Below are 24,294 nucleotides of genomic sequence, written 5' to 3'. Positions count from 1 at the left end.
TATCAGCGCCCTGGCAAGAGGGTGTTCAGTTGATCTGAGAATTCAAGATAATCAGTAACAGGAATGAGAGATCGAAGTCTTGTTCTTTGCTAGTTCATAGATATTTAAAAAGCCAGGAGTCATAACACACCATTAATTTATTCCTCTGTTTATTCATTCAGTGAATTCACATTTGTTGACACATTCATGAGTTTTCTTTTTTCAATGTTTAATATTGATGCTCCTTTATCTCAACCATACTGGGTTTTAAATGTTTACCTATTTAACAAACGGTGAGAGAGCCAACCACAATGAACACACACAAACGCAACATCTGTGCTAGAACAGGAATAAAATGCTTCCGTTATTGTGCTCCTTCCGTGAGCTTCACACCCCTTCAGCAGTTTCGGGGTCAGATAAGGGGTCGCGTCCCACATGTACAAGACATTTACCTTTTTACCGGCAAAAGGATACAGCTGATTTTTAGAGTCAAATTAATTTAGCAACAAACTTCGTTATCACCCGTCAAAGGCTGTCAGACGGGCGAAATGTGTTTGATCACCTTCATGTTCGTATAACCTGTACCATGAGGAAGAGGTCAGAGGTCATCTACAGCTATAGTAACCAAGCTGCTGATTCAATGAACAACAAAAACATTAGAAAAACAAATAAATAATTCTAAATAAAGCTAAAAATTGGTCCCAATTCTTAAAAACTCACTGCTAGATGCCTGTTAGCCAAATCCATCCAGTCAGACACATGTCACTCAAATATCATATTTTAGCATTTCTGTGTATATTCTTGATCCCTAAACTCATTTTTGGGTTTAAAATCTACCATTTTCTTTTGAAATGATAACATTAGTGTTGCCAAAAATCTATCGGCAATAGTATTTATGGAAGGGTGCCAGTGAAAAACCCTCCCTGGTATCAAATATGAGATCTCTGTGGTTTGCATAAATAAGGACCTTTGGATGCATGCAGAAAAAACCTTCCTTTCAAATGAGATCAACAAAAACCTCACAACTATTTATACAAATAGGTGTTACCGCCCGAACCCATGAGCAGGAAGATACCGCCCGCCAATTCTGAGCAAAATGGAACCGTCCTGTTCTGCAGTGAGGAAATGAAGGTAAAATAAACATTTACAAAATCCAAAAGGGATATACAGTGTTACAAAAACATTTTTACAGTTTAATACAAATATATAACTTAAAAAAAAAAGATAAATATCCTTAAAACAGCCAGCCAGCTCAATGATGTCCTAGCTAACTATGGCTTGGGTCATCGAACGGCACCTGACTGGCACAACTGTAGAAACTTTAAGCGCTTAAGATGTCGGGAAAAAAAAGAGGGGGAGAGCAAAAAAAAAAATCATTTAAGGCATCAGCAGCAGACAGAGTTGAGAGCGGTGTTCTTGCCAGATAAGGAAGATGGTGTGTAGGAAATGTGTTTAGTTCTTTTTCTTCCAAACTGTGCTTTTTTTCTATTGACAGATGCTGTGTGAGGCTGCATGGAAACTACGTGTGTATCCGCTGTACCTCTTCTCCTTTCCATGCTTTCCGCTGTCTCTCCTGAACAATAACCTTTTGAGTTTCACCTCGTGTGCTAGCTCAGACCAAAGTGACTCAGGAAGAGACTCGGTCTACAGTTCGATTATTGCGTCTTGCCCTACTGAATGCCGCGTGAGCTACAAGCCGTACGAATACAAAGCATTCATACTACAAGTCGGTGTTAGCTTCAGGATTTCAGAATTCCGCTGGGTCTTGGCGAACAGTTCACCGATTCCTTCCAACAACCTTCATTGCACTTTAGCTTTTTTCTACACATTGGACTCTACAAAAGGTCTTTTTGGTTTGACAGGAGAGGTAGGGCCCGTCTTCCTTTCAGTTGGCCGATCCGAGTAGCCGTGGATCACTGGCAGCGTTCGGGCCAGTCTCATGCCAACAAAGGGGGGGTTCTGCGACGGGCCGTTGTTCTGGGCACCGCAACCAGGGGGCGCCTCATAATAATCATGCTGGTTGTCATGGAGGTGACCGTAATGGACGTTGTTGTTGCTGCGGTTGTGATAGGCGAGCGAGGGAGGCTGGAACTGGCCTTGATTGGCGGGTGTTTTGGTTGGGGAAGTGATGACCGTGTCCACAGAAGACACCGCCCAGGAGCGAGAGGGACTGAGACAGGACGAAGGACTGGGTGGCGCGTGTTGATACTGCTGGTGCACTCTCGCAGTCCTGTCAATAACGCCCATAAATGGGGTGTTCCTCGATGATCGGCCTGCCTCTCCGGGGTAAGTCCCGCCTCCAGACATGCATATTTCTGACTGGGTCAGGAAGAAGTCATCATGACACCCGGGGGCTTCTCCTGGAGACACCAGGTCTGATGTGAGTTCCATCTGTTGGACGGAGGCAGACGTCCTGAAGCCTAAGCCTGGATTAATGGGCTGCCCACTGGTGAGGCTCCCGCTGCTGGTGGAAAAATGGACACTGGAACTCTGGGAGTGAACAAAAGGCCTGCTGGGAGGAGCAGTGGAGGAACCAGGGTGGGCGCTGAGGGGCCGTCTTAGCCCCATCTGATGGTACTGGTGGGCTGCTATATAACTGTCAGGGGGGCCCAAGGTTGCCTCGGTAACTTCCATGGGGTAGCGCGCTGCTTTGGATTGGTTGCGGTTTAACTGGTGGGCCTGGCCAAAGCGGGACAACCCCGGTCTCTCCCCGCCTCCATTCCTTCCAAATGCAGATGCAGATCTTACCTGGCAAACAAAGTCCGAATCTGCATCATTCGGTGAGTACGAAGCCCCTGAATTGAGCCCAGTCTGGACCTGCAGACTAGGTCTCATATCTAGGAGGCTTGGGCAGATGCCTTCCCCCAGTTCAGCTAGTTCTTGGGGTAGCTGGCCAAAGTGGGAGTAGATGGAGCTCCCCAGAATCATGCTAGCGTTAGCTGTGGAACCGGGCTGGCTGGCTCTGACAGCCTGCACCTTGGCTGGTTGAAGCCACTGGCCTTGCACAGGGTTCTGCTTCCGAAATGATCTCTCACTGGGCATGATGTGGTGCTGTTGGACCCCCTGGTTCTGGTCTGGGTAATAGCCACCTGAAACGGGCTGTGGATACTGGTGTAGAATCCCATTTCCCGGTAAAGCAGGCACGGCTTCCGACATCGGGCTAGCTCGCTGCTGTGGCTGCATCGGGGAGGGAGGGGGACTTAGGTGGCAGTGGGAGGCAGAGGGAGGAGGAGCTGAATGACAGGGGGATGAGGGGGAGGGGCAGTGGGTGGGGCTGGCGTGGTGGCGGTACTGGTGAGTCGGGGAGAGGGAGGCAGAATGGCCGTGGGTGTCAAGACTTTGAATCACAGGTGAAGGGTGGAAGGAGGAGGAGTGAGAAAGTGCATCTCCTCCTCTGTAGCCATCCTCCTCCTCCTCCTCTTCCTCTGTAAGGCCCTCCTTCTCCTGCCCCTGCAAGCCACCTGGATCTCTTTGTCTGATGTCCATGATGGCGTTCTGTTGATACGCATGATGCGAAGAAGCAGGCGGAGAGTCGTGCTGCCACGCCGCCTGCCGACACTCGTCTCTGACCCGAGACAGCAGGCGCTGGATCTCCCTGTTGGATGGGCAGAGGCGGCTCGCCTCCACCAGGTCTTCTAGGGCTGCGTGAAACTGCCTGAATGGTGCCAAAAAATATCACGTTAGAAGATAATTAACCAAGTTCTCTGATGACTGTCACTGGGTGGGAAGACTTTAGGATTTGTTCATTTGCCCCCGTCGTTACCTGCGGCCGCGTTTGGCGCGGGCCCGCGCGTAAAACGCTTCATAGGATTTGGCTTTAAGCTCGAGAGCTTTAGTGGCAAACTGCTCGGCGACCTCAAAATCCTGCAATCGAAGCAAAATAAAGGGTGAGAGCGGTTCGCTTTAGTTGCAGTTTCTCAGACGTCATTAGCGGCGTCTTTGGGAGCAGGAGGCGACGTCACGGAGGCAGCTCACGTTCATCTTGCGGTGGCAGCGCGACAGGTTGAGCAGCACACACACTCGGAGTTTTCTAAACGTCTTCAGTTCGTCCACAGGAAACTTCTGCAGAGCTGCTTGGTAGGACTGAGCTGCTCCACTGGCGTTCCCTTGCTATGAAGACACAAGCATAAATGACTATGTGGCTCTTTTGGGGTTTGATCTCATCAACTTCTGATGGATTTTGGTTCATAGAATTTTAGTTGGTTCTATTGTTTATGTCGGTGGATTTGATTTTCTGTGTTGAATCATTTTTCAAGGTAAGGTTTAAGTTTGGCACAATAAAATTGTGGATTCTGATTGGTGTAAATACTCAAGCGACACCATGCACGTGTATGGAAAATGAATAGAGGTGAATGCTAAGTTGTATAGGTGTGTGTTAGTGTGTACTTGGTTACCTTATACAGTCTGTCTCCCTCTTGCATCAGTTTACTGAGCAGAACCATTAAGATGTCTGGTTTAGAGGTTGCCATGGCCCAAGTGGCTGGTCCTGCAAACACAAACCCCCACCCCCACGCACCATTTATAAAAAATAAAGTTGTTTTTGTCATGTCCATAACACATTAGCCGCAGCACCCCTGTTTGATTCCTCCAGAATGCATGTCAAAATATATTTGCCTTCACTTTCTGGCTGTGTTTGAATATTAAAGCAACGTGACCCACAGCAACAAGTCAGGTTTTTACCTATTTTGGCTCCCTTTTTGAGCAGAGCGATAACTGCTGACGTATTTCTGCAGCCCACAGCTCGGTCCAAAGGGCGCATTCCACTGCAGTCCACATGCTCCACAGACGCGCCGTGATCCACTAAATGCTGCACCTGCAATCGAAATATGGAGCACGGAATTAAGTCCACCTATTACATAAATCAAAAAGAACCAACAGTTCACTAGTATCAAGAGCCAATTCCTATTGTGTTTCACAGACCACTTCAGGGTCACCGCAGAAGGCAGCAAGATCCAGAGGTGTGCGTCCACTGCGGTCAGCATGCGTGGTGGCTGCACCTCTGTCCACCAGCTCTCTGACAAGCTGGAGCTTTCCTTTCAGACAAGCCCAGCTCAGTGCTGTTAGCCCTTCCTTATCTGTCTGGTCAAGAGAGGCTCCTGGAGAGAGAACAGAGATGATTACCTCATCGTTCAAAGTAAAGAGTTTTAATTATGATGCAAATAGTATCATCACAGTTGTTAAAATTCTAAATTAAGCAAGCGCCAATTTTAAGATTTTCTTGTAAATTACAATTGTGATGTATGGATAAAGGTATTAACAAGGCAATGTATGCAAATCAACTTACGTAGTAAATATCTGAAAATATTACACTAGAAGTGCACAGGCAGAATACTGACAGGAGATTTTCAGCCTTGGCACTGGAAACTCTGTACTTTTATAGTCTTTCTCGGCATCGGGTCAGAACAGCAGCATGTAAGTGGATCTGCCCATTACTCATATTTAATATTTTTCCCAGCTGCCAGAGTTCCAGCAAAGCTAAGGACAACTACTGCTGCTTTATTGTGGTCAAGTTGTTGTTTTAGCAGCCATTACTAGTCATCATCGACACACAGCACTTACCGTGATCCAGTAGCAGTCGGGCTGTGGTCAGATGTCCTTCTGAAGCCGCCACCATCAAAGCTGTTCGACCTTGTTGGTCGACCATGTTCACATCCACCCTGTGATTCAGTAATAGCTGCACCACCTGACACACGATGGAGACAAACAGCAATTTCCAAAGTCAGACTCAAACTTGAAGGCTGCACATTTTATTAGGATGTTCTGTAACACTGTACCTGCCCGTGGTCACGTTTCACTGCACTGAAGAGGGGAGTCACGCCTCGCCTGTTACTGTGGTCAACGGCGGCACCCTCTTCCAGCAAGAGGCTACAGACAGTCAGCCTGCCACTTCCTGCAGCTGCGGTCAAAGCTGGCACAGACACAAAAATATTAAAGAACATGATGACAGAAGATACTTTGATGAAATATCCCCTTTGAAACTGTATATGAGTACGTATATTTGGCACTAGATGACACATGAAAGCGCTTTAAGGCTGATTTACGTCGTAACAGTAACATGGCAGATCACAGGATAATGCTATACTTTTCCACAGTACCTGTTTCACCCCACAGACTGTCCGGTGTGTCGATCTCAGCTCTCTCCTCAACTTCCTCATCTTTTCTTAGAAGACCCAGGAGGTACGAAACCATCTATATGTAAAAAAAATATATCAGAATTATTCCTCACTTCACGGATTATTATGAGTGTGTCCTGTGTGCTGACCTCTGAGTGGCCCATGCTGGCTGCAGCTGTCAGCGCCTGTTGCACGGCCTGCTCCTTGCTCGCCCCCTTCTGGCTGCAACAGGGAGTGCAGCTCCAATCTGCATTTCTCAACAGATGGCGCAGGACTTCAATGTGGCCGCGCTGGGCAGCGTGCACTAACACGCACCGACCTGAGTTGTCCACATGACCCGCCTGAGTGCAGAAGACAACGGCAAATTTAGAGCAGCAAAATGCACATCACATCATTTACTTTTAATGACACAAAAAATCAACTTGACATTTGGTACTTCAGTAGAGTCTTATGACTGAGACTGATCAGATACTGCTTCAGGCAAAAGGCTTAATAACTGGCTTTAAAAAGTAATCAAATAATCTATCTTCTGACAGCCAGCAATCATTAAGCAGTCTAGCTTGGCAGACATCTTTAGGAAATCTGCAAAGGAATTTTCCAATTTCCAAGTTAGCCTTTTATGGGTAATAGAAATTGATGAAGGTTTCATCATGATATACAGATTTCTTAGTTTCTTTAGAAATGATTTCCAAAGTTAAAAAATGACTTTAATCAGCACCATCTATATAATTCATGTAGGTCAGCTTCAAACTATTTGAAGTTGGGACTTTTGATATACACCAAAGGATTTCCTGACATCACTGATCTGACTGGGTTTTCAGTCTTGTGAACCACCCGAGATGTGTCATTTTAAATGAAGTTAAATTAATTCAAATTCAATTCAATTTCTCCAAAGAGCACTCTCTCTGTGGTTGCATATGTGTATGCAGTTGATTATCTCTGGAGAAGGGATGCATAAAAACAGGGAAACAATAAGAGTGTGACAGAATGACTGGTATTATAAAGTGGGTGTTTTGTTTAGACAATCCTTATGCCCTGTGTGGGGATCTACCTTGGCAGCATTCTGACTCAAAATGGTGACAATATCCAGGTGTCCAGCTGCTGCAGCAAATCCCAGCGCAGTCAATCCATCATGAGACTGTGCATCCACCTGAGGATGTAATACAGGAAGCTCAAAGTACCACCAAACAATGTTTACATTACATCCCAGCTTACAAATGTGATGATACATCAATATATAAATATATATATGAATTTTAACCTGTGCTCCTTGGTCGAGCAACAGTGCAACAACGTCGCTGTGTCCCAGGTGAGCGTGTGCACACAGCAGGGGGGCGTTGCTGAGGACATCAGTGCAGTAATCCACATCAGCTCCCCCCATAATCAGCAGCCTGCTGACCTGGACAAGAAAGCAGCAGAGTTAAAGTCCATTTGTTTTTAGCGAAGTAAGTGTGCGTGTGAGTTCCTTTGTGTGTACTTGTGTGTGTTTTACCTTGATGTTGGGGGTGTAGAGGTTACGTAGTGATGACAAAGCTGGACTTAAGCTCTGTGTGCTGTATGCCAGCCACAGCCCCTGCAGAACTGAGGAGGAGACCCCGAGCTTCTTACTCAGGCCCTAAATAATAATAGCAGACACATTTTAAATAGTCAGTTAAAACCAAGATTTAAGTGATATTCATTGGCTCTAGTGAGTAAATATGCATATTTATGGTGAGAAACTTTGCCCAGCAATGATGAAAAAAAGCCTTTTATGTGGAAAATGCTGAGAAATAAACTAATGAGTGATATTAGGTTATCAGGAGTCTTTTGACAGAAATCCATTTAGGCGTCCCAATATCCATGAATATAATTACCTCTGCCATGGAGGTTATGTGACAGTTGTCTGAGGTTTAGCAACATAACACAAAAGTGAACAATTTTAATGACATTTTTAGAAAATAATAATAATAGGGCAAGCAATAGATAATTAAATGTTGGCAATGTTCAGGGTTCTGCAGGGACTTTGCTTTTTGATCATTAAGCAAACTATGTCATTGAACCTTATATCACTGCTGCCTCAATACTGCATATACTGTACCATAATACTATTTGTGGGGCCGTTAGCTGCTTGTTTTTAAGTTGAACAAGCCACTAAAGGAAGGAAACTCAGATGTCTTTCTCCATGCGCCTTGATTGTCTAATCGGAATCATAGTCTCTCACCAAAGCTAACCCTCGAATACAAGAGCAGCAATATACGGTGACAGACAAACGCAATGAAGATATTCATAATCGTAATTGTAAGTCAGAATATGTGGGGAACTGATCTGCTTGGTGGAGTCTGCTCTCCAGGTGCTTTGTTTCCAGTTACATTTGAGAGCCGCCTCATTTTGATATCAGCATAAGCAAATCATAGCAGAGTTATTCCGAAGTCGGATGTATTTTACCATTAAATTCATTTTGGACAACACGGTCATTGCAGATGTCTTTTGGTGGGTTTGATTAGATCTAGTACGTACTGTACTCAAATTCTGTAGCACAATCCAATTCTGAAACCACCCACAAATCTTATCCTGTTTTCCAGCTCTGAAACATTCTTTCATCTCTTTTTCCATCTCTCATCTAATTTCTTGAGCCACTGGAAAATAATTTGAACATTCGATTTCAATGCATTCTTGACAGTGTCTTTTCTGAACATGTAATTATTATTTATTTCTCCTTTGAAGAACCAAAAGAAACCATATCCAGAGACCTTCCCCTAATTATGTCTATATTTCAGGCAGTATATGATAACACACCCCTATTTTGGGCTAACCTTGTAGATGTGAGCCTTCAGGATGTGATGTCCCAGCTCCAACATCTGCTGTCGGTTCAGTTTTCCTTCCTGCCTGCAGAGCCAGAATGCCATGAGAGTATGGCCACTCCTGGAGGGAAAAAACAAAACAAAAACCCTAATTACTCCTTCTTCTCTTTTTCCTGCATCCTTGTTTTTCTCCAGCAGCGCGTCGTGTACCTGGGGTCACAGAGAAACCTGTCGTCCTGGCCTTCCTCTCTCCACATCAACCACTCCCTGAAAGAGGAGTGGTTGAGCATCCTGCTGCCATCATTTCTCCGCAACAGAAAAGGAGACAGCTGCTCCAGGCGGTGCATAAACTCTGCCCAGGGAAGCGATCCTCTGGCCAGAGTGCCTGCATTTACGACCTCAAACAACTGGTGGAGGAGATAAGTGAAAGAGGAGACATGGTGGATGAGGTGCAGCTACAGTATATCACATCAAGAAGGGCCAATAAGGACTGGAATAGAAGTCAGGCTCTTGTCTTTCAGTCTGTCCATTTGTGTTTTGAATTCCACAATCACTCTAAAGCATTCACCAATTTTCCTTAACTTTAATTGCTCGCTTCATTGCAGATTAAATGCTGCAGCAAGAAAAAGGAAAAGGCTTTCCTTCCCTAAAAGTCATCCTGCAAGGAATATTGTAGTCCTTTCATTAATGTCGGTGGCATAAATTCCCACAGGTACACACACACGTCATGGCGTGTTTACCTGTTGGTCTGTCAGTGGGTGCAGGGACGCCACAGTGATGTTGAGCAGTGGCAGAACCCTTTGAAATGATGACTGGGTGGGAAACCTCATGTTAAGCTGCAGCAGGTAGACCTCTGCAAGACTCACAGGAACCACCTACACACAAAGACACAGCAACTTCAGCCATAAATGGTCGAGGTCAAGACAACATTAGGTTCACACATCTTTCCTCGGCCCCTCTCTCACCTTGAAGCTTGAGCTCTTTAGCACCAGGTATCCTCCCTCTATAAGATCTAAGGTCAGTTTCAGGTAGAGATACGATCCTTTACTCAAAGTCTTCAGGTGGCTAATGAGCTTGGCCAGAGCTGCGTTGTCAAGGCGACCATTGCTCAATGAGACGTTACTCTGGATCTCAGCGCTGCTGTGGATGCGCTGCATCAGGTAACCCTGACAAAATTCCAAAGCAAGGATGAAAATCTGTTCACATACAGTATGTAGAAGTAGAGTAAGCATAGATATAGACAGTGAATGCGGTGTGTTTGATACCTGCAGGTCTTGGTCTATGGCATTGTTCTCTTCTATTCTGTCAAGAGAGATGCGATGAAACGGTAGAGAGCTTGTGATGTCCTGAGAAGAGAAGGCAAAAGTGTTTTTTGATGACAGGTGAAGGCCTCACTCTGCAATCTATCACAAATAACTGTCTTCTTTTGACGAATGGGTGAACTAGATACTGAACTTTAATCCACCGATTTGGAATTCTCGTTGACAGCGAAACTAGCTTGGACATAAATTTGAAAAAGAAGCAGATGGAAAAAGTAGTGCTGACATTCTTAAACTAATCATCACCTTGATGTGAAAATAAATGATAAAGATGTAAACCTGATACTTGGAACGCAAGTATTTTAAGTTGGTATTGTTTTCCCAAATTATACATAACTCATACATTCGAGTCGAGTTTCAGTGTAGAAGGCAAAGGAAACTTGGAAACGCTTGGTCGAATTAGATTTTGGAACATGTGGTACGTTTGATGACATCTATGATGGCTGAAACTGTGGAAAAGAAATGAAATGGGGTCAAGAAGAATGGGGAGCAGACTGTTCAAAAAGGAAAAAACTACGGAATGTGTGAGGATCAGGTTTAAAAAAAACAAGTCGAGAGCAAATCTGGCGGCAAAAATGCTGAGTGTTCCTTTTCTAGACAAAACAAAGCTCTTGCGTTTCCAGCCGTGGTGTTTATCTGCGTTACTGAAGTGACAAGAGGAGCAGAGAAAGTATAAGTAGGTGCTGAAGCTGTGTGTTCTTTTGATTTAAACTTTGCCCCAAATACTCCACTGCAGGAAAAGTACAATGTGGGGTATTTGTGACAGAGCAGTTCCCTCAAGTACAACTTAACTAGCTTAATTATCTTCATTAGTTATTTTGTCTTCCATGAGTAACAGTTTCCTTCTGTGCAGTGATTTAGAAAATAAGTTCTTCCTCCATAAAACTGGTTGAAACAACTTCTCTAAATTGTCTGGCGTGACAGCCTTTTCTAACGAAATGTTGCCATTTTCCATGTATTCCACTTTCATTCAGTATGTTGAGCACTGCCTAAAAAGCTGCACTATCACATATAAAACATTTGTTCATCATTTTTGTTTAAGGTTACGGTGAGGAACAGTTACCTGTTGACTGGTGCGGACTGTGGTAATGACTTTCAACCAGGAGGGAAATTTTTGGATGTTTCGGGACAGGAAGGAAGTCAGGGTGTCACCGTAATCTGGCCGATGGAACTCAGCCTCATTTAGCCCGTCTACCAGTACGATAAGCCCCGCCCTGTCCACGTGAATTTTCCTCTCTGGAAAACAAACACAATGTAGAGTGGAGGAGTTTGACCAGTGGCGAACTGGGATCTTCCTGAACAGAAGCCAGCAGCAGTACATGCCTCTGTAGAGGGCACTCAGAGGTTCCATTATTCCTTTCTCTAGGGCTGAGCTGGGATCCTGGATGCAAGCGCGCAGACTTAGAGTGCTCTGAAGCTCTCGTGAGCGGTGCAGCAGTTCCCGATATGCCAGCAGCTGAGGGGCGTCACTCAACATTGCTGCCATGTTGTGGACGAACTCCGGAACCAGACACGTCTGACAGTTATCAGCCTGACAAAAGTGATAGGAGACAACCTGCAAAGAAAACAGTCACAGTGGATTGATTATGCTCTTCTGTTTAGCTTTAAAACATAAATGATGGTTTTAACCATTTAAGGTCACATTTAAGGGTAAAACAGTATCGTGAGAAAAGTCAGACAGGCTGTAAGGAGAGCTTGTAAAGTCCTCATAGAAAGGTCCACTAGGGATTGAACCAGAACCTTCTTGTCATTGGAGAGGCTGATGATTGAAACTAATCGTGGCAAATCTATTCTGAGAGCATTTACAGGTACCGTTAGCCAGTGAAACAGATATAAAAATGGGCACTAACTCAACTTTAGATAGCACTTCTTTGGACTATGTCTTGACTTGTTGGCTATGTTAAAAAGTATGCAAACTAATTACTTGCCCAAAGAACATGCCTAATGCACAGAACTTAAGAGAAGTTTAATAAATCAGCTTTACGCAGTAAGCGTAAAAAAGAGTAAAATGACAGCAAAAAGCATTTTACCAACGTTCAATTCAACAGTGTTTCTCATACAGTATTTTGCATTTTAACCAAAGCCCATGTTGCCAAATTGTGCAAATTGCAGGAAACAGAAATGCAATGAAGAAAATATCATTGATGGCAGCGGAAAGGTGATATAAATAGAATAAGTGGAATACAAAATAAATTTCTATACAACGGACGATGTAAATCTATAGGTGGAGGTCCCACCTGTGCTGCAAGCCTCCTCACAACCTCCTCCTGTCTCCTCCTCATCTCTGGAGTCCCTGGACAGCTTCCTCCTCCTCCTCCTCCTCCTCCTCCTCCTCCTTCATCTTCTCCCCCTCTACACAAAGAATTGTGGGAGAAAGAAATGGCCTCCATGTCTGGAATACACAAGAAACAATATTAGAATTTAATTCCACATTAACACATATATAAATCTATTTCTAGTTTTTATGTATTTTTACTGTTTTCCTGGACTTTTTACACGCTGTATGACATCATGGAGTTTTTTGGTGCTTGGCTCAGCTCAGAGTGTGCCTGAGTTCACTCATTTCTATGTAATGACTCAGCAAATTCTTAACAAAGCAATAATGCTGTCTGTGGCTGGAAGAACTAAGACTCTCCTGGCAAGTTTGTCCGTTTCAGTCACCTGCCAAGGTCAAGTTACACTGTAAAAAACCTAATTCAAAATGTATATCTGATTTTTACATTAGTTCTACACACACAAAACAGAATAAAATGAATGAAGGAGCATGATCTATGTTTATATCTTATAACAGAATGAGTCTAAATATAAATTAAACAGCTGGAATCTGAGTTATATAGCGACAACCTCTAAAAACTGGGTCATACACTAATCAAGTCAATACTTCTATTTTTGTGTATAAAAAAACAAAGCAGAAATCCATAAAAGAAAAGAATCAAACCCCATCTTCAGACCACTTTAGAGAACTTTGTAACATGTGCAACTGCTAATCTTGACAAGGTTCCAGGTTTCAGCGTGGATGATTGTAAAAGCAGCATCTGCACCACATCAGTCAAACTTCATTCTGCACAACCCAGCAGAATTCACTGAAGCTGTAAATGTGGAACTATTTTTATCTCTGTATCATGTGGCAAGTCTGCAGCATGGAAATGGAGGCTGTTTTAACAATTAGCAGGTCTCTTCTGTGCTCATCAGACAATTATCTGGGTTACTGGTAAAACCCTGAAAAGAGGGCTCGGTGTTCTTCGGTTCTCTTAGCCCAGACGAGCAGATACAGCATCCGGGTGGGTTCTGTAACACTGTAACGCAAGACTTTTTTGTTCCACCACAATGTGCATTTACCACCTGCTGCGATCCATACATTACAAAACTAGTCAATAAATGACCTCAAACACCAATTAGAGCATTGTGTCTTCTTACGTTTAGGCATGGTCTGGTTGCCAGCAGCAGTTGGCCACATGCTGTTTCCATGGCAACTGAGTGCCACAAGACGAGCAACAATGGCCGTTTTGCCAAAGCCCATGTTGCCAATGATCACCACACCCTGACTGCTTGTGGGGTCACCGCTGCGCAGGTGAGCGTCCACTTCCTGGAAGAGCCACTCCCTGCCACTGAACAGCCAATCAGACGAGAGCCCGGGAATCTCAAAGTGCAGGGGCTTCAGGTTGAGAGAGGGAGTAAAAGAAACTGTAGGGGACAGAATTGTTGTTAGGGCTCTTGCAACTTTTTATAGACTTTGTTCTGACTTTTGTGTGTGTTTACCTCTGTGTTCTTGTTGACTACGACTCCCAGAATTCTGTCTGGGCATTCTGAGGGATGTTCTTGATGGGATGTGCCTTTGCTGCTCATCCAGATAGGCCAAATCTTCAAGGCGGGCAGAACTGGTGGCTACAGAAAGTTTATTTTCAGCATAAAATATTAATAATTTCATTTTAAAAATGAATGGATATAACTGGATAGAAAAGACTGCTTTTTTAAAATTTACACGTCCTTGGTCGGAAAGGGAGAAAATCGAGAGAAAAGCAGCCCATTTATCTTTATGTGTGTACTCCATTTTAGTATGACAAAGACCCTTGAGTTTTTGAGCTTAAGCACGTCAAGTCTCAATTGCTGTTATCATCATTTATCTAGAAGCAAATTGTAACAGGGTTTCTGCAATTCAGCTTGAAAAAAAAAAATCAGCAAAATGATTTTTTTGGTTTTAAGCATTCAAATAAAAAGAAAATAAAACAAAAACTATAGAATGACCCAAGACCAGACTGACTGACTCCTTCCTAGTTTTGATATTGAGCAGGTCCTGTTTCCATTTGTACAACCATCTAACTGAGCTCTCAGTGTGGTCAGATGTCAAATAATAACGATAGGTATAGAATTACAGTGGTCACTTTTAGCTGTCACAGGCTTCAGGTGAGGTCAGGTTTAAGACAGAAATGTGTGTGTCATCTTTGACCTAATTTCTGTCCTTATTATTATGTTTTGATTGTTTTATTCTGATTTACTACCAGTTAACATTGTAAATTTAAAAAAAAAAAAGTCAAATTGATCAATCAAAGCTGTTTTCTTGGTGATCTTACGCTCCTCAGAGATAGACTTACTACAACTAATTGATTCCTAACATATTAAAGTTTAAGCAAAATCCAAGTGGCTAAAATAATGAATAAGATAGCTGTTATGTACAGCATGTCAGCATTTTTAGACAGATATTGGTTTGTTGTCTGTATCCCGTCACTTACTCATTACAGCTGACAGGGAGCTAAAGTAAAAGCACTGGAAAATGCTGGAAACCTACTAAGCTAATCTCTAAATGAGAGTCTGAGCCAGTTGATACAGTAAAACTCTTCTAACTGTACAGAGCATGCAAGTGCTGGATGTGCCTCATATCCTGTGTGTGTCACATGTCCTTCCTTTTGCCTTCCTGCCTTTCCCAAAATGTTGTAGGAGGGTGAGACAGAAGCACATTTTCTTTGAGTCTTTCCTTACGGCTCATTTAAAAAAATTACTGGAAAATTTGACTCGTGACGTCAGTCGACTTTACTAAATTGATCACAAATATTTGCTGTCTAGACCATCTGGTATGATCTTATACCGTTATGCTACGCGGGAGAAAATTGTGAGGAAATTTTTGTCTCACTAGACCTGTTTACATCGTAGTTGGGTGCTCACTATGTTATCCTATGTAATTTTTCATTTATTAATGTTATCTACTCAGATTTAGAAGTCAGCACTCAGTATTTCTTACCGGCTACTGAATTGGGGCGGGGCATGAGGTAGAGAGGGATAGAATATGTGGATCCTGCTGAATGGGAGGAGCTTGAGGCTCGATCTGGGTGTAGTTTGTTGAGGCTATATGTAGAGGCAGCCATGTTGTCCTCCACCCTGTACAGGAAGCCAGCATTGTCTCTTCCTGCTGCTGCCATACAAGAAGAAGAGGTAGAGGACACCACAAGCTGACCTCCCCTTTGCCCATTACCACCATGGTAACCATCAGTGTGATACTTGGCGCCATCATCCCTCTCTGTTGCTGACTCAGCAGAATAGCTGGTCAGTGTCGCTGAGTGATGGAATAAAAAAAAACAGGTTAGAAAATCACTGTTTGTCAAGTTTATCTATAAATGCCACTTCTGGGTCTTAGTCAAGACGTTTGTTGTCAAAAACTAATGAAAATGTCTTTGATAGTTTTGATTGTCCCACAACCGCATCCCTATAAAATGTCACCTATGATGCCACTGTCTCTGCTCTCCAGCGTGGAGGTGGGGGAGGTGACAGAGGCGTGGTTGGAGGCCACGTGCTTGACGATGCTGTTGGCCTCCCCTCCAGCAGGGGGCTGCAGTGTAGAACATGGGGATGTGCTGCTACTGGCCAGGCTGGACGAAGGAGAGATCCTCTGGAAAAGAGTGTCATGACATTGGCTGTTTCAGAAACCACACACTCGTTCCCTATTCACTACTCACTACATGGGGGACATGGATTGAGTGAACTACGTAGCGCACTCAATTTAAAGTTAGTATTCGGACAATGGTGTCATTTACGGCGCACGTAAAGTGATGTCATGGTGTCGCATAATAATTACGAACCGGTCGCCGGGAAAAGTGGCCAGGTCGATTTAATTATTTTAACCCATCAGAAATACATTCAGCGGTCATTTTATGAAAATGCAACATTTTACCCTGTATTTAACTTTATATAATAAAATGAAATATTAATGTCAATAATAATACAATAATAATTACTTATTGCCTAAAATAATTAGTGTCCCTTGACATTTTCAAGCCAAGACGTGATGGCACATTCTCAAGTCATATTCCGCTGTAGTGAAAACATTTAATAGAGCAATTTTTCATCAAAAAATGGATTCAGAGCTACTTTTCATCTTTGTAAATATTCTTTTACTGAGATTCTGTCGCCTGGTGAGGAACAGACGATTCCGAAGAACAATTTTAAGTGAGGGGCGGGGGATCAGTGAAGATTGATTGATTTTTTTACACATTTATGTTGTAATATTTTAAGATGATCATATTGGACCCCTACTGAAAAAAAAATTCTTATTTCCAAAAATTTCATACATCAAACCGCACAGTAGAAATTACATTAAAAAATGTATCACATGATACCGTAAAGGCTGATGGGATACATTTTCCGAGTTAGGGTGCTCGCTTGTACACTACTTTTCGCAGTGCATTCTGGGATACATTGAGTGCACTACATAGGGTGCCGCGATGCTCACTAACAATTCGGACACTATTTCAAAATGGCGTCCACACTATTGAGTGCACTGTGTAGGGTATAGGGGGTGGTTTCGGAAACAGCCATTGAGTGTACTAAAAAAATGTATCCATTTATTTATTTTGTCATTACTGATGCATTTGTGTATCCATAGTGTGCAAAAACATTATCGTTTGGTTTTCAATGTGTCCCCTCACCCTGTCATTCTAAGCCTGAACATTGACTGGCTAAAAATTCATTTTGTTGCTGTGTGTGTGAATACTTTTATTGTTTATTTTATTATTTATTTATTTTATCATAGACAATGTGATCATAGCTGTATAAAAATGAAGACGCAACACAAATTGTGATGATACTACGAAATTGATCATTTTTCTAAATAATACTAATTTCTTTAGGAAAGACTGGTGTCTGTTACAGAACATCGAGGCTTTGGAATTTAAAACTGAACACATCCTGTGATGAACTAATTACCTCTCCATCATCCTGAGCAGGGTAAGATGATCCTGGCTCTCCGCTGATGATCTTGTCCCCCAGCAGAAAGCCCAATCTGGTCATCAGAGCATCAGCCGCCTCATCCACTGAGGGGGGTGGGCCCAGCTCCTCGTTTTCACCTGAAAAGAAGTTTGGGGTTGGAGATTAATAGGATTTAACTTAGCCTTTAACCAAACCTAAAAAAACAAATCTAGAATGCACATTTTTGGAGACAAAATTGCACATTAGCATCACAGAAATGTATTCAAAGAATTCCTAATTAACCATGATTGCATAGTTGTTAATGGAAGAACACTCACTTTATCGTGGGCTTTGCTAAATAGGGAACTATAATGTAATTAGTTTTTAAACCAAAGTGAATGCTGGTGCTGAAAGCCAGTTTAAAGTCTGAACTTTTACTGTTATTCTGACCTGATTATAAACCCAAACTACTGTCTGCTTTACTTGCATAAAACCAGAAGACTTAGGTGGAGTTGGCAGTACTGGCAACACATTTGAATTGCTGTGAGTAGGTCTTGTATGGGAGTTTAAATGGTGACACACTGTATCACACACTATAGACACAGCAGAAAAGGTCATACTCTCTCTCGTCACTCTGAAAGTCTATAATTACGGCTATAAATTGCTGACTGTTGGACTAAATACCAAAGAAGCATCGCTGTCTCTCTCTCATACACATACAAAAAATAGAACCAACCAAAGACAACACCACTCTGGGAAGACTGTTTCTGAATGCATGCACATGCAAGTGTATGTGGTCAGCCAATGACAGGGTGTGTGACTCATTTTTAGAAAGAGAAAAATCAAATGGAAAGAGCTGCAATAAAGAACACAGATTTTTCCTTCTTCGTCCCCGTTTTGGCCTTCGGTGCTCTTTAAATGCCTTTTAATTAACTCTTACCTTCTTGTCTCGCTTTCCTTAACTGTGCTTCTTGGTCTTACTTTCCTCCTTTATAATGTTCTGACAGCACAAGCTTTCTGAAGTTAAGGTGTCTTTATAGGAGTTTATTGTAAACATAACAAATACGAGTTAATATTAGAGTCTCATTTGAACCTGTCAGCGCAGAGTAAGGCATAACTTCAGAAATGAGTAACAGATCAGACACAGCTGCTTCCTTCAGATTTTAGTTAAGCTGGACGCAGCGCTGTGAATGCCCTGAAGGGATGCCTGTACGTCATTATCCTCTCACTGAAAGAACACTCAATTTGCTCCCTTTGAAATTTCTGAACAGCTTTAAACACTTTCAGACTTTGATTAAACAGCGTGTTGCACAACACATTGTTAGTTTCATGAATATGAATGACCCCGTTCCTACCATCTTGTTTACTGCTTTAGAGCTATTCGTACTGGAGAGAGGAATGCAGAGGAGCATCAAGAGACGACTCAAACGCATAACAATGGATGCTGTGACATATGTTATGCGGTTTTGAAGAAAAGAAGCAAACAACATGCTCGATTGGAACTAAAAGACTGAAATCCCCCTAAATCCCTCCTGATCAAATAAAAAGGGGGAAATACCAACAAAAGTGCACCCACAACATTTACAAAAAAGAGAAAAGACGAGTCAAAATAGTCAAGTCTGCTAGCTGAAACAAGATAATTTGGTGACCAGGTGTTTTCCATGTGTGCTGTTTGAGTCACATGCCAAGAACCTCCTACCAGTTAGAGTTTAACAGCTTCATAAACATTAAGCATTTATCTTATTAGCCGCCTTGGGTTTCTAGAGCACAAACATCAAACCAGCAGACCTCTTACAACATACACATCATGAGGATGCACAGCTACTCTGTGGTTCCACCAAAGGAAAATTTCAGACACACAGAAGCGGCAGATTTAGTTTGCCCTGATCTGACATTTTTCATGCTCTTAATCTCCAAACAAGAAGGGACCAGATTGTTCATATTACATTTGTCAGGTAACTGACATTTTAAGTGTCTGTATTTGTCTGGATCCTCAAATCACATTCCTGGGTTGCTAGTTCTAAAGTAGGCAGACCATCGATCCCCACTACTCAGTACTTTGGAAGTTGGACCACGAATCTCTCTGTAGAGCAAAACCGTTGTGACAACAAGATGGAACACTAAAGAATAGACAAGTATCATATCATTCACAGAACAAGCGCTCATCAACTCATGATTCAAATCTCCTCTGTAATCCCAAAAAATAAACAAGGAGGGGGATCTGCTCTGCAACATGATACGGTGCCAGACAGCAGAATCATTTGTGAGGGAAAAAAGGAAACAACACAAAAAGCTGAATTGCCTTTGACAGTCTGAGCTGAGAAAATCATTGGAGTGCTGAGTAATAAGAATAGAGCAAGAGAAGGCAAAAGGAACTGCAACTACATGAAACGTCTGCTATTATCAACCTCATCTAATGCATCAATATGTATGATTCTTTTGACCCTCTCACTCATTGGTTAAGTAGCGGTACAGTTTCTATATTTCAGCATCCAAACAAACTTTGAAAATGTTGATGTCATTGAGGTATTTTCATGCAACATAAAAAAGAAGGGAAACAAAGGCTGGAAAATAACCAGAATCCTTGTGGCCCAGCAGAATGCTTTACTTTCACCTTCATCCTCACCCCTTCCACTCTCTGCAACAGGAGGATCCACCCATTCACGGCACAGTTCGGAGCTCTCCTCAGAGGACCGACAACAGCAAATGTAGACCAGCAGGCGGTGTAAGAAGGATGACGCGTCGCCGATAACCGCTGGTGCCGCGCCACCTCTGCAACAGCCCCAGCAGCAGCCCAACGTGGTCCGAGCCGACCGCTTGTGCCGACACCACTTGGACCTAGAGCGGGCGCATGCTTTCAGAATGGCTGCTGTGCAGTCCATGGCTCGCTGGTGGTGGCTCCGTCTGCTTCAGAGAGGCTCCATGTATCAGCGACAAAAGTGAAACGATGAATGAGAGCACTATTCTACCGCTGAGCCGTCTGGTGAGCCTCTGCTGTGCTGCTTGTGCTCCGCTCTACAGTTTCTTGCTAAAAGTTTTAATGACGACATCACAGTTAGTCTTCTTTTTGGCTCCGAGCTCCTCCTTCTCCAGAGTGCACAAAGAAGAGAGAGAGATGAAGAGATAAGAGACGAAGGAATAAACTGCTGGAAAAAACACCCGAGGTTTTCTAACGCCTGCAGCCAATTTAGTTCAGTTTGTAGGCAAGGCGGTCCAGCATTCTGTGGTCAAAGCAAAACTCCCTGTGCATTTAATGCAGGTTTGTTTCAAAGGGAAGTCAAGAATCTGGACACTTCCCCACTCACAGCAGCTCTGGACAGTGGATACCAAGGATATTTGTCCATTTTTGTCAAACGGTTGAGCATTTTTCATTCACATGCAGCTAATGTGTCAAAGGACACAAAGGAAACAGGGAAAAATGCAACTGAAACACAAAAAAATCAATCTCTCCCTTGCAGATATCCGCTCCGGTCAACATCCCAACAAGTTGAGGTTCCAAGTGTTAGAAAAGTTTTTCTTTCAACAGCGGAGCCTCCATATCTGGTCTGAAAGACGACCTCCCTTCGTCTGACTGCACCACAAATCAGAAGCTCCCCTCCTCCAACCCAAAACACACACGCACACACACACAGACACACATGGGGGAAAGACTGCAGGAGGAGCGGCACCGAAACAGTAATCAGTTACATGTTGAGGAGTTTGAAAAGATAGCTCCGTTTTGTTTTTCTCTGGCTATCTTGAATGCAGAGATGTGGAAAATGTATCACCATTCACTCAAGAGGAGTCATCTGACAAAAGGGAAGCAAAACAGGGGTGATAGCAATTCTTAAATGTACAGTCATAATGTTTCAGAGGACAATAAAAACATACTTTCACAGCTCAGTCAAAATTGTAACGATAAATCTAAAATCAGACTAGTCTAACCTTGGAGTGTTACCTGTCCTCAGAATAAAACTTGACAAATGACAGTGTTCTTGGCACTAATCTTGGCAGCCATGCCGTACAGCATCAGTCACCTCCTCTTCTCCTGGAGACAACTAACCTAGACAACCCGCATTTACAAAACACACCGCTAAAGGCTGCAGAAGGCAGCTCCCTGGTGTTCCACACAGAACAAAAGTCCTTACTGTTTGAGAACCGCTGATGCAAAGCCAGGCACATTTGGCCAATAAATCACGTGTCAGTTTAAAAAAATGTGACTTTAGGAGAGAGGCAAAATACTTTTGAAAGTTTGCACTTGTAGTGAACTTGTTTTGAAGAAATGACTCGCTTTCAGGAAATACTGTCTATGCTGCCCGAGTGTAAATAATCCCAACCAGTCAGAAATGGTGTGGAAGGAGACGCACAGAGAGAGGAGCTGATAATAAACTGCTAAAAAAGTGTGTGTGGCTCATTTTGAAGGGGTTTAAAGAGAAACCCCACATGGCAACATTCAGGATGGGTCGGTCAAGTCACCTTCAAGAAAGAAGAGGAGCAGCAGGAGAAAAAGGAGAGGGTTACATTTCTGCTTCCTCTCTCACTAACTCACATGAGCCCAATCGAATGTGGGGTCAAAGGGCACCTGCCCCAGTGGCTGCCAGACACAGCTCTGTGTGTGTGTGCGCGGGTGTGAAAGAGAGAAAGACAGAGAAAGCGAGAGATTATGCATGAAAAATGGATTGGTAAAAATAAATAAATATTTGCCAATTGGGTCTACAGGTGCTCATAACTTGAGGTTGTTGTTCTTCTGTTCTTTCCATATAAAGTCAGACAACGTGCCAGTATGAGCAGAGCTCAGAGCTCATCACGACTGGGCAGGCGGAGCACCGGCTGGTATTGCACCCCCCCCTTTCCCAGTCTCTACTGCTCAAACTCAAATGATGCATCGCCTCTAGTGAACATGGGCTGTCTCAAAGCTCACGGCTTTATGGTTCAGCCTGGTGGGAAGAACTGATGAAACATTCTTTTTTACAGTGGTGTGTCAAAGGTTGGACACCCCCAGTCAAAATAGGTATTATGGCTGGTGGACGATGAAACCATCTCCAAAAGATTGCAACTGTTTGTTTAAACTCTGTGCCCTTTGTTCCTTAAACATACCCATGTTCACTGTGGCCAGGGTTCTAATTTAACCTCAGAACTGTACGCAGGGTTTTCTTCTGATGGCTCTCGCATGACAGAAGTATTTGCATATTTGTGCAGGTGCCACTGAACAGTTGTCCTTTGTAGCACAAGTCCGCCAAATCGTCCTGATGTCTTTTACAGTCAGGGGTTCTGAGCTGCTTTCCTGGCAACAATACTGAGCAGCTCTGATATTGTTCTTGGCCTCATCTCGACCTGCACTGCTCCTCTTAACTGCCCATTCTTAATTACCTTGTGAACTAAGGAAATTGGCTTACAAGTCAGCTTATATAACACAGCATATACCATGATACAGAAATATCGTTATACTCTATAACGTTTTTTTTCCCAGCAGCTTACTTAAAGTGCTGAGTACAATGTTGTGATCATGTGCACCAGAAGCGATTTTTGAGAGAGTTTCCCCATTTTAAAATGAAATAGACGTCAGGGCTGATTAAATCCTTATCAGTCCTGAAAATTTCACCAAACATTTAATTTTCATTCCAAAAAAAATGTAAAGAAAGTTTAAAACATCCCTAAAAGCTACCGGTAATAGACAGACGCGTCTATTTTCACTAAACTGACTGCGACTTTCCCGTTACACCGTGCACTCCAGGATAAAGCAGCATTCGGGTAAAAAATATGAAAGAAGAAAACACAACTCGACTGCAGTTTGATACCACTACACTGTAGTATCAAAACAATGTCTATATCTGACTTACAGTCCTCTGCATTAGGTGAGCACAGCTAAAAACTAACACAATATACACAAACACAAACACAAGAACAGTCAAGTTTTTCATCCCAGGTCACGTTAGTCTCCCCGCTGCTGGCAGAACCACACAATCTGAAAATAAAATAAAGCGGGTTTCCCCACACTGATGCAAACAGCAGACAGTCCTACCGGTTCTTTTTGTCAGACGAAGGTTGAGGAGGGGAGAAGAGGGAAGGGACCGAGTGAATCCTTCCATCATTCTGACCTCTGATCCATCTGATTCCAGTCCCCTGCCGCCTGTTCAAGGAAAGAGCTGGAGTCAGTGTTGAGTATAAAAGTGGCCATTGTGTCCATTATACGACCCAGCAGATCTAAAAATGTTCTCAATGAGTCTTGAGTGTGTAAAATGGGAGTTTTACATCGGGTCAACATGATGGATAATATCAAGCTTGAACATGAGCTGGACTGACCACTGCTGCTCTTGCGGCTTTTGCCTCCAAGCCACATTTTTAGGCTGTTTCTGAACATGACTGGTCAGGTTGGCTCGTCACCTGCACTAACAGATCGACTCCTGTTGAGAGAAAGAGATTGAGAAAGAATGATCCAAGAGATGAGCGCTTCAATTCAGACAATAACACCTTTGATTCTTAAAACAATTAAAAAGGGTTTCAAGCTTTAGTTGAACAGTTGCAGCTTTTATTAAGTTCAGTAAAGAATAATTTTAAAAGAAATTCTTGGCACTTAGTCACATTATATTTCTTACACATTTTTAAAATGAGAAACAACTGGTGGGCATGTTGCTGCTTTAGAAAAGTCTAATTGTAAAAAAGCAGCAATAAAGTATCTTTAGCATGTCCCATCAATTCGTCTGACTGACAGGTGTCAGAGATTATTACTCACACACACACACACACACACTTTTAGTTTTACTACAGTGTGACTTCTGAACACACCCAACTTGCTGGCTGGTAATATTGTTGCTAAGCAACAGTCGCTGTTGCTAGGCAACCCATAATGAGATAGTGTATTTGAATATAACCTTGGTGGCCTTCTGGTGTGTTTCAGTGTCTTTGACCCAGTCTGCATAATTGGGTCACGATGAAAACATTTATTAG

General features: G+C 43.0%; 1 protein-coding gene across 2 annotated transcripts; it reads right to left on the bottom strand.

Annotated features, from left to right (window-relative positions):
• Positions 1–132: 132 nt before the first annotated feature.
• On the bottom strand, positions 133–23,785 carry LOC130514763 (protein TANC2-like). 2 transcript variants are annotated; one of them, XM_057014545.1, is made up of 28 exons: positions 23,650–23,785; positions 23,369–23,476; positions 17,386–17,525; positions 15,904–16,072; positions 15,428–15,739; positions 13,951–14,076; positions 13,609–13,875; positions 12,429–12,583; positions 11,511–11,746; positions 11,255–11,423; positions 10,138–10,218; positions 9,838–10,038; positions 9,613–9,747; positions 9,083–9,279; positions 8,885–8,993; positions 7,585–7,707; positions 7,354–7,491; positions 7,144–7,242; positions 6,242–6,433; positions 6,075–6,168; positions 5,754–5,887; positions 5,539–5,662; positions 4,900–5,075; positions 4,660–4,792; positions 4,374–4,465; positions 3,955–4,089; positions 3,743–3,843; positions 133–3,634 (listed from the first exon to the last, which is right to left on the bottom strand). In XM_057014545.1, the coding sequence occupies exons 1-28, from the start codon at positions 23,705–23,707 to the stop codon at positions 1,801–1,803; spliced, it is 5,838 nt and encodes a 1,945-aa protein (XP_056870525.1). In that variant the 5' UTR covers positions 23,708–23,785; the 3' UTR covers positions 133–1,800. The 2 variants fall into 2 exon arrangements, with proteins under 2 accessions (XP_056870525.1, XP_056870524.1); XM_057014544.1 differs by lacking the exons at positions 23,369–23,476; positions 23,650–23,785 and adding an exon at positions 19,982–21,543.
• Between the last annotated feature and the right edge of the window lie 509 nt (positions 23,786–24,294).

The sequence above is a fragment of the Takifugu flavidus genome, chromosome 18, assembly GCF_003711565.1.
Source record: "Takifugu flavidus isolate HTHZ2018 chromosome 18, ASM371156v2, whole genome shotgun sequence".
NCBI classification, from domain to species: Eukaryota; Metazoa; Chordata; class Actinopteri; order Tetraodontiformes; family Tetraodontidae; genus Takifugu; species Takifugu flavidus.
Note: the sequence above shows the minus strand (reverse complement) of the source record. Positions and strands in the feature narration are given on the sequence as shown.

Bases quoted from the DNA above. Each gene is read 5' to 3' on its own strand.
- LOC130514763 (XM_057014544.1), bottom strand. From the start codon at position 20,249: ATGGACTGCACAGCAGCCATTCTGAAAGCATGCGCCCGCTCTAGGTCC. The intron at 9,280-9,612 runs GTAAACACGCCA...CTCCTCCACCAG, and splicing joins ACCCACTGACAGACCAACAG to TTGTTTGAGGTCGTAAATGC. The intron at 6,169-6,241 runs GTCAGCACACAG...TTTTACATATAG, and splicing joins CCAGCATGGGCCACTCAGAG to ATGGTTTCGTACCTCCTGGG.